This window comes from Pseudorasbora parva, chromosome 24, assembly GCF_024679245.1.
Source record: "Pseudorasbora parva isolate DD20220531a chromosome 24, ASM2467924v1, whole genome shotgun sequence".
In the NCBI taxonomy this organism is placed as follows: domain Eukaryota; kingdom Metazoa; phylum Chordata; class Actinopteri; order Cypriniformes; family Gobionidae; genus Pseudorasbora; species Pseudorasbora parva.
Genome location: NC_090195.1, coordinates 15,074,089 through 15,085,069, shown reverse-complemented (window position 1 = coordinate 15,085,069; position 10,981 = coordinate 15,074,089). Strand labels below are relative to the sequence as shown.

Here is a 10,981-nt window from a genome sequence, read left to right as displayed (position 1 = left end):
TTTGAGTCCTATTCACTTGCTATAGGCCCTATGTGGAAATACATTTCTTCAAAATATTTGAAGGTGAGTAAACCTTTTCTTTTTCTTTGGGTGATTTGTTTTTATTTGTATGTAAGTGATAATCTAAAACGATATCAGTCTAGGCTATATTAAAGTGACATCCTTATCTTTATTTGTGATATAAAATATTGTACTACACTGCTACTGTAGCTATTTTTCCTAGTATTATTTTTATTATTAGTATTGCCTTTTAATAAAATAAAACTTAGCCTATTTTTGTCTGTCCGTTTGTTTAAATGTAACATGTTCATTATTTAATAATTGTGTTAATATATTAGCTACTTTTTAGTTTTTTTTTCATTAAATTTCTCATTTTCTGTCCTTCTGCTGTTGATAGTGCCTTTTATTCACACAAGCGATCTTTTAGTCCTAATTGCGGGCCCTAATGGATGTGAGCCACCGGCGAGCTAAATGCATTACAATACGGCGTTTCCGTTTCTTTTGTGCTCAGGGAGATCCCCACGGGCACCGCTAAACACCCATCACACAGAAGCCGCTCCTGAAACGCCCAGGGGCCCCCGCCAACATACAATGACACTTGCTTGCACTGTGCAACTGGCGGAGAAGTAAAAGGTCTGAGTTCGGGCAAGGCATTGCGCATGCGCCGCTTGACGGGTAGGCTGCTACCCCCTGGATGAAGGAGGGTTGTCAGTGGGTTACTCAGTCTATCAATGCCAATTCCTCACTGTGCACTGCTGTCCTGCTTCAGATATTGACAGCTGACTACGAGCAGTTGAGTGCTCGCTTAAATATTAATGAGCTGGACTGTCCCGAAGTTTACTGAAACTCGCATGATATGGATTAATGTGGAAAAACTTCCTTGACTGGTAGGTTTAAAAAAAAAAAAAAAAAGAAATCGTGAGAATCGAGCGTATGGATTACAAGTCAGTGTTGGTTGCTCCGTATCTCAGGGGAAGTTATTTGAGAAGTTGCGACATGATCTGGGATTGATGCAAAGTTTGTCTTAAGTCCTGGAGGTTTCTCACAGAAATATGGGATATTCTCAATGTATGGTTTATGTGCACAACCCATCGGTTATGGCTTTTATGCGTTTTCATGCGTGTCGTCTTTACATTGTATCCGAAACAAAGCTATTGGAAGTCTTGTGACGGTTGGGGTAAACAGTGGATACTTGTCTTGAGCCGTTCTGCTGGATCTATTGAATTAACCTCGGAATTTCTCTGCCCAATGACATTTCCAAAGTTGTTAGTTGGGCTCCTTTTCACAGCGTCTCCTCCTTTTATTACTTTCATTTGCCGAGTCATTAACTTAACTGGTCTAGACCAAAACCTGAAGTTTTTTCGGTGCTCAGGTTTGTGACAGGATGCGGGGATGCACAGGATTCCCGATGGCCGTCACGGTTGTATTGACACTTTTGACCATCATTAAAGTGAAGGCGAGTGGAGAGTATTGTCACGGCTGGCATGACTCTCAGGGCGCTTGGCGAGACGGCTTCCAGTGCCCGGAGCGCTTCGACAGCGCCGAGGCCATCATCTGCTGCGGGAAGTGCGAGCTCAGGTACTGCTGCTCCAGCTCAGAGGCTCGGCTGGACCAGGGCACGTGTGATAACGATAAGCAGATACAAGACACCAACACTGGGAACAAGGACGACAAAAATTCTGGAGCAGGTAAGCTGACATCTGCATTGTTTTCTGGTAGAGTAACTTCCTCTGTCTGAAACAAATTAGGCAATTAAGTTACTGTGTAATCGAATTGTTGCCTACCCCAGCTAAGTTTAAATGGTTTAATTCAATAGCTTTCAGAGCAGCAGCAGTGTGTAACGTATATCGACTCACTTAAATCTGCGTTGTGTCCCTCAGGCGTTTTGTGAGTAAAAGCGCCACTATATGAGAAAGTTAGTTGGGTTGAGTTTCAAATGAGGTTAAAAACGCTCAAGGTTAATGTTGTTTGGCTGTTAATCTCCAAGAATCCATCTTAACAGGGCTAGGGTTGGAAACTTATTTAGTTAGAACTGGCTCCATTATTCCCGAGCGAATGATTCTTTTGAACAGGCCATTTAAGTTAAATGAATCACTTTTGAATCAGGTTCAACGGTTACTGAATTAATCGGACTCGAGTCGTTAATTTCGTCATTTCCGACTCGAAATAACCCATGTAGCCTACTGTGTGTGGGTGTGTAGATATACATACACATTATGAGTTTTGTTACAGTAAGTAGCATATATATATATATATATATATATATATATATATATACACACACACCAAATATTGCAATATTGCATGGCATACCAAATATTGGATTGAATTGGATTGGTTTAGAAATTAATGTTTAATTTATCCGTTTTGTTGAAATCTTAAATTATATAATTTAGTTATAGACTGTTAAGGGTACATGTTTGGTTTACAGATTCTTCTTTAAAGTACTGAAAGAATAAAGGATAAGAAATCGGAACCAGAATCGTTTAGAAACTATTCTCGCCCCTAAGGGTTAAATGTCATTGCTATTTGCTATCCAGGTTTTGACAGCTGCCGTTAATTTGACATCCAAATTGGCACCTAACCGTCCACTCACTCACAAATGGCAAATTGTACTGGTTGAGGTTATAAATAGGCCTAGCTTAAGTTTGTCCTCCTAGCACAGTATAGTACCGCCATTAGTAACGCACGCCTGCCGTCAAGAATTGGTGTGCGCGATCTCCAGTCGTCCGGTTCCCCACGAGGATCAAGTTCAGACTTGACCGGATCCCCAGTGCAATGTGCTGACAGCCTCGTTCATAGAGCCTCGCCAGTGCATCATTTCCTCTGCCTTTGTGCAAGATGAAAAACTTCGAATTAAAACTCCCCGAACTTCCCCTCAGCTGAAGTAGCCTAAAAATGAGTTCACACTCACTGGGGACAATCAAAACATTGGTTTTGAGAACATTGTCCTGAGAGAACACTGTTCAGTCATAATAAATGGGCCTAAATTAATGCAAAAAGCATGGCTTTAAAGGAGTAGTTCACTTAGAATTAAAATGTCCTGATAGTTTCTCACCCCCATGTGATTCAAGAAGTTCATGTCTTTCTTTATTCAGTCAAAAAGAAATTTAAGGAGTTTTTGAGGAAAAAATTCCATAATTTTTCTCTATATGGGGGCAACAGTTTGAAGGTCCAAATTCCAGATTCAATGGAGTTTCAAAGGGCTCCCAGCTGAGGAATAAGGGTCTTATCTAGTGAAACGATCTGTCATTTTCTAAATTAAAAAAATACTTTTTAACCACAAATGTTTGTCTTCCGATGCGTGGCGTATAACATAATCAGGTTGGAAAGGTCACACGTGACTGAGGGGAAGTACCGGTTAAGTGTTTACAAAGCAGACGTGCAAAAACGTCAAATGCCCTTTACAAAAAAGGTAAAACAACAATGTTGGACGATTTTATGTATTACATTTTTTTTGGCGATTTGAAGCTCCATTGAAACTGCAGTTTGGACCTTCAACCGTTGTACCCCATTGAAGTCCACTATATGTAGAACAATCCTGAAATGTTTTCCTCAAAAACCTTAATTTCTCTTCGACCGAACAAAGACAGACATGAACATCTTGGATAAAGTAGGGGTAAATTAACAGGAAATTTTAATTCTGAAGTGAACTACTTTAACAACCATCTATAACCCAACAGACAAAAACGACTTTTCATTAGAGAAGGTTTTTAGTCATTTCTAATGATGCATATCTGAAAAGCAAGAGGAAATGGTGGTCTGCTGTGAAGTTTGACAGAGCTTGTCGGGCAGTTGAAGTCTTGGCTCCATTTGGACAATAATGCAACAGGTGTGAATTCATGTTAAGGGGGGCCCAAACCTTTTATGGGCATGAGAGGGGCCTTGCCGTTGTCCTGTATCAGCAGTGAACTTCACTGACACATTGGCTGGATCCACAAATAACATTCTTGATTTGACTACAACAAGCCTACATAGTTTTATTCTTTTTGATTTAATATGTTAGTTTGAATGGATGTACTTATCTAAATGGTACAAATAATTAAGACATATATATTTTAAAAACTATTTTAAAAAGTCCTGGTTTTACTGTGTCGCAGTCCATCTCATTACACACCTTTTGTTACCACTAACACGTTTTAAATTATAACAGGAAAATGCGTAATGTCACTCAGGAACAATAAATCTATGGAAATAACCTGTAGTAACAGATTCTCTATTGTTTTTCCACACACATTTGTGTGTAACTGTGAATAGTGAGTTTAAAAAAGGGGGGTTAACTGCCAAAAAGCAGTGATTTTCAAAACATGCACGCAAACTCAAAGCTTGCCAAAAATCAGGTCATTTACTGAAAAATTCCACTGTTATAGTAATAACTACCAAAGCACAAAAGAGCTCCTGTAAAAATGACTCCCCTGTCATTTTTTTTTGCAAAGCAATGTCTTTGATTCAATAATGTTGTAATAAATGGTTAAACAATGACTGTGTTTTTAGGTTATGGCTCTGTAAGTTGAGTCTGTTTTGCTCCTATAATAAAGTCAAAAGCCAATTTGCATGCTATTATATATATGATTTGATTCAACTCAATTACAGAGGGTTAGAGATCCTGAGCAGATTCAACAAAACGAATGCTGAAAGCTTCCCCCAGGTGATCAGACATCTAATTAAGCTATAATAATCACTTTTAATGCAGAGCTACCTTTAAAAAAGCAAGCACACGGTCAGGTAGCAAGGGCAGAGAGGTCACCGCTGGTTGCAGGAGATTAGAGCAGATCAAAACTGTCTTAATAAGTGTTAATGAGGGGCCCCGGACCCCCGGGGACAAGTCACTGGTGCAACATCTCATCTTTCAGTTTTGCTTCTCTCTCCAAATCCCTTCATCTCACATGAGCCAGCAGGTTACCCATCTATAAGCGGGGTGGAAACTTGCAAGCGCTCTTTTCTGTGATTTAAAGATAAACATGCATGGAATTTAGTAAAACATCAACAAGGTTCAGCAATGCTTTAGGCTTCGAGCTTGCTTATTGTTATTTGTAGGTGTAAAATTTACATGGAACTCAGTCACATTACTGATACCCTAGTCTTCCTTATGGCAGTGGAAGTACAATTGCTTTAGATTCATAGTGGAATTCAAAACGGATATGAGCTTTTTAAAGAGACGGTAAACATTACTCAAGGGCTATGCACAAACAAAACTCCTCCAATGTGCAACTATCCAGCACTTTTCACTATTTTTTGTCATTTGAGAGGCCTGCTACTATAACATTACATTTTCTAGTATCAATGGCAGTGAATACAGCTGGGTGACCTAAATACATTATAAAGGTTGTATTACAAGCACACATAAAAAAACAAACAAAAAACTTTATGAACGATACCCAAAATCTTACCGCTTACTTTGTTAGATTTTTTGGCTGATCAATGGTAAAAAAGATTTACACTAAGGCATGGGGCTGAGACATATTTGGATTGGTTCTTTTGACTTGGATCAGTAAACATCCACCTAGTCACTCCAGAATATGACTACTGATTTCAATAAAAATATTATAAAAAAAAAAATCTATACAAGCTTTGTGTGTGAATACCATTTTACCTTATTTTGCTAATTATCTGATATATCCAATGTTTCCTATACGCAACGACGTACACGCGCGAGTATGGCAAGCCGTTTCTTTTATTACTTTTATTAATTCCCAGAATATGAATTCTTGATATCAACAATACTCAATATTCAATACTTACTTTGTTACTTTATAAATATAAGTGCTATGTAAAAATGAATTTCTGATATCAATAATTAGTAATTTCAGATATCTAAAATGTCTTTCTTACTAGTAACAATCACATTCGTGATATCAGAAATGAACATCATCACTAGTGACAATCAAATTATTGATATAAAAATGAAAATGTTTACCAGTAGCAATTCAATTGTTGATATCAATAACAGACATTTGCACTAGTAACAAAATCATGATTTCTAGTAAGAATTGTATATTTGATATGTGAAATTGTAATTTCAACTTGTAAGAAATCAATTCTTGATATCATCAATTGAATTTGAGGTCGCCTATGGTGATATTTAACTAGTGAAAATACAATGACAGCTATCAGTAGTACTTTATTTTACAGTCCTGTTTTCCATATACATAATGTACTTATTATAGTAATTTCAATAACTGTGTAATAACTAGGTACTTTACTTGAACCTCTCCCTAAACCTAACCCTTAACCCATGTAGTTACCTTGTATTTTTCAGCAGGTAAGTACACTGTAAGTAAAATAAAGTACAACCCAGGTATCAAGAATTATAGTTTTTACTAGTGGAAATTGAATTCTTGATATCAAAACTGCCTTTAACCTCCATGTTAGAGCCTCCAACTCTCATGACGGCAGGCCAGGGTTCGAGTCCTGCTTAGAGCGGGCAGTTTGAACAGGAGGGGTTACACTAGTAGAAATCGAATTCCTGATAACAAGAATCAGTATTTTAACTTGTGAAAATTGAATTGTTGATATCAAGAATTCATATCCTGGAAATGAATCAAAGTGTTATTAAAAGTGTCTTAAAAGTCTAATGAACAGGTTTTGTTTTAATCAGTCAAGTCAGTCAGATAAATACCCAAGTGGTGCTCACTGCAGAATTTAGAACTTTCTGAATCAGTGAATCATTCAGAATCCCTCCTATTCCAAATGAACAGTGAACCGTTATTGTGAGGTGTATGCTTAAATCGGTTACTTTACTGATGAGTTTATGTAACAATGTGTAAAATATTGCTTACAAAAGTTTTGTTGTATAAATTATTAATTTCATTTTTAAGACGAGTTGTCATAATCGTCCTGCTTCTGCTCTGCAGTACCCATCTACGTGCCCTTCCTGATCGTCGGCTCAGTCTTCGTGGCATTTGTACTGGTGGGCTCAGTTGTTGCCGTGTGCTGTTGCCGCTGTCTAAGACCCAAACAGGAGCCTACGTCAGGCGGCGGCTCAGGAGGAGGGTCCAGCAGCGCCCGTGTCCTCGAGACAATTCCAATGATGGCCAGCACGGGTACGTCACGAGGCTCATCATCCCGTCAATCGAGCACGGCCACTTCCTCCAGCTCTTCGGCTCCTCCCGCACCCCGCCCTGCACCCGCCCCCCTGCTACGCGCCCAGGCCTCATGCTGCCTGCCACCAGATGCCAGCGTGTACGTGAACATGCCCACCAACTTCTCAGTGCTGAACTGTCAGCAGGCCACTCAAATTCTTCCTCACCAAGGCCAGTACCTTCATCCTCAGTACATCAGTTTCGCCCACCCCGTTTCTCCGGGTCCAGCCTTCCTAGACCCCACTCAAGCGGGATACCGCCCATTGCAGTCTCCGTTCCCTCCGCCGACCAGCGTGGCTAGTGTGGCGAGTGTGAGCGGGGATCAGAAATACCCTCCAATTACCATGTGAATGCCAAACTGAAGTCACAAGAACACAATGAATCAGTTCAGAGCACAAAATGCCTGTTCATTGGCATGAATACACACTTGCGTCGTTGTACAACAACACAAATGAGACTCTCAAACTGGTGCTTTATAAAACACAAAGTTGTTTTCTGTGATATAAAGGACACAGCGCAAAAATGACTGGATGTGTGTGTGTGTGTAACATGCCATGAAAAGTTACTAACGGTACCGTTGTAAATGAAGTGTGCGTGTGTACATATGCAATGTATATTTGTGTTGTATAACCGTGCATGTGCGCTCTGTATGTGACTGTATAGGTGTGTTGGTTTATGAGATGCAGTATGTGAATGTGTGTGTGTGTGTAGTGCACTATATGTTGTGTGTAATGGAAATCACAGGTGCTGTAATGTGAAAAACAGTCCTGGCTCCCTATTGGATGCTTAAAATCTAATGAAGTGAACACAGGACACAGACTGTGACGCTCCACCCACTGCAACACATGCTCACAGACACACTCACTTACATTTTCACATACACACACTCACATTTTGCAGAACCAAAGTCATTTTCGCATTGCCAAGGAACAGAATAGAAAATATACAAAAATATAGGCCTGTGTTTGGGAAAGCGATGTGCGAAGGTCAATTACGCAGTAAAAACTGTCTGCCAACTGTTCCCCTTCACTAAGTCTCTGCCCTGTGAAAGGACTGTGTATGTGTGCCACTTTTCCTCCCCTCTTTTAGCATAAGGTACACTCGAGGAGCACCAAAAAGGTTCCAGGGCATTTCATTTGAAGTGGGTTTCTTTCAGCACGCTCAATGGCAGCAGTTTAGCGAGGAAAGAAAAGTCCTTCAACTTGAAAACGCCAGCATTAGATCTCAAACTAGCAGAAAAATCACAATCAAATGAAACGGTGCCTGATTAAAAATCATCAGTCTGAATTAGCTGGCTTTGAGTTAAAAGTTAAAAACATTAATTGACTCAAAATGTTTGAATTCGAAACACGTATGACTTTCTTCTGTGGAACACAAAACAAGATATGTGGAAATGTCTTCTTTTTTTGTCCATACAATGAAAGTCAGAATTATTATAGCTAACTAATACAATTAAAAAGTGTTTTTATTAATTGAAATAATCTGAAATAAAATAAAATACAAATATTAAATAAAAATGTAACTTAAAAACTAAATAAAACAATTTTAAGTTACAGAGTTACTAAAATTAAAATAAATGAAAGCTTAATAGAAACATGAAAACTAAAAATAATAATAATAAATATTTTTAATAGTATAAAAAATAATACTAAAATAACTAATACAAGTTTGTGGTTGTTTTGGACCCAGGTGACTTTCATTGTATGGACAAAAACAGTTCTTGTGTTCAAAAAATCTTGTGTTCCACAGATGAAAGAAATTCATACAGGTTTTAGGGTGAATTATCTATTTATATTTGAACATAGGAACCTTGTAAGAATAATGAAATAAAAAAATAAATAAGTCTGTCTTGACAGGGAGCATGTCTTTTTGACTGTATCTTTATCTGTGGGCAACTCGCACATCAGAACTATTTTTGTGTACAATACATGTGCGTTTGTAAAACTGAATGAGTATTGGAGGTTAAATGTGCCTCTCTCTCTGAGAGCAGGGTGCGATGTGTCTTTTACATATAAAATATATTAATAATAATAAATATTTTTAGAGACTGTGAAGTGTCACTGGGTTGTTTGTTAGAGATGCTGAGTGCTGCTGTCAGCGGTATGTGTGGCGTCTCAAATGAAGACGTGCAGGGCCTGTTTGCATCACTGCCATAGCTAAATTAAACCAGTGCTCCTGTTACACGTGGACTTTAAGTGCTCAGACTTTCATCACTCTCAACACTCATGATGAAACTGAGACCAGGGGCTGCATGCATAAATCTTTGCATAGTTTCCATGCTAAGTGTTTGCATATACAGAAAGACATTTGGTCATACTGTAAAACCCTATGCACATGTTCATATTTTTTTTTTAAATAATTAGGATAGATATAAATACTGGGACCTATGCTGAATTAGCCTGGTCTGACGTCATGACTGAACAGCTATAAATTATATATACACTACTGTTCAAAAGTTTGGGGTCGCTACAATTTATTTCTGTTGTTAAAAGAAGTCTCTTATGTTCACCAAGTCTGCATTCATTTAATGAAAAATACAGTAAAAACTAATATTGTAAACTATTTTTATTACAATTTAGAAAGTTCAATGTATATATAAAAATATAATTTATTTGTGATGGTAAAGCTGAATTCTCAGCATCATTACTCCAGTCTTCAGTGTCACGTGGTCCTTCAGAAATCCTTTTATGTTGATTTGCTGATTACCACAATGTGTAATTTTTCACCCCTAGAAATCGCTTATTCAAAACAAAGGTGTAGCTTGATGACGTAGCTTTGTAGCTTTGATTTTGCTGTGCTTTTATTATGATGCTGACGACCCTTCCGCTTCTTCCGCTCATGCGTATGTGTGATAACTAGTGTTGTCAAAAGTACCGACCGCGCTACCAAATCGAATCAAAACGAATTAAAATCAAATGTTGAGTGGAATCGTAAACACCTCTGACTGGCTATTTGCTCACGCGCTCATCCAATATGTCTGGGATTGGCCACTACGATCAGCACTTCACAAACATGTTGTGAAAATACATCAATGACGCTTTTCACAGAGCACTTACACAGAGAAACACATAGTGTTTGAATGGAGATGTCTGTCAGCCTACCGGTCTACTGGTTGACGCCTGCTTGTTGCTTTCAAATGCTCCCACTTTCGTGTGCTTTCAAACACTGCCGAGCGTTGGTCGATATTTATGTCAATCACTGGCCAGTCAGAGGCGTATACAGCTCAAAGCGTACAATGTTTTCAGTTTCAGTACCGATTTGGTATTGCGGTGTTTTGACAACACTAGTGGTAACGCAGTTCTGTTTTCATCATATTCTAATAATAATTAATTATAATAATTCATTACATTTATATAGCGCTTTTCTAGACACCCAAAGCGCTTTACATATAGAAGGGGGGAATCTCCTCAGCCACCACCAATGTGCAAAATTATATACATTTGAGTGTTGAAAGATAAGTTATAATGCTACTCTGTGTTCACTCGCAGCTACTATGGGACACTTGTTGAACACTGCAGTATGCTAGATCAATATAGGCATGGTAAAACATGGTACTCGAGGTAAATCAAACTATATTAAAACAATGAGACTAACCGTGTTGAGCTATATATAACAGTGATTCATTTTCTGTGGATGAATGTATCTAAACAGTTGCTCACTTGTCTAATAAAACACATAATATATAGCGTCTTTGGTGTTTCCATGGTTTCTACAAAATAAAACCAGAAAAATTGAGTGTAATGGAGTACAACTTGATGTCATTGATAGACGAGTGTGTCTGTGTCCTGGTTAAAATTGCTTATTTCTCTGGATTCAAACATTCTTGGAAACATTTGGGATAATGTCAGCACACAAAATATATAACATTGTTCTAGTGGTTTTTAGATATTTGAATCCAA

The 10,981-nt window shown here is 38.3% G+C and overlaps 1 protein-coding gene across 1 annotated transcript; it reads left to right on the top strand.

The window, feature by feature from the left end:
- Positions 1–474: 474 nt before the first annotated feature.
- Positions 475–9,229, top strand: LOC137063510 (protein shisa-2). The gene is made up of 2 exons (XM_067434668.1): positions 475–1,688; positions 6,855–9,229. The coding sequence occupies exons 1-2, from the start codon at positions 1,385–1,387 to the stop codon at positions 7,430–7,432; spliced, it is 882 nt and encodes a 293-aa protein (XP_067290769.1). The 5' UTR covers positions 475–1,384; the 3' UTR covers positions 7,433–9,229.
- Positions 9,230–10,981: the final 1,752 nt, after the last annotated feature.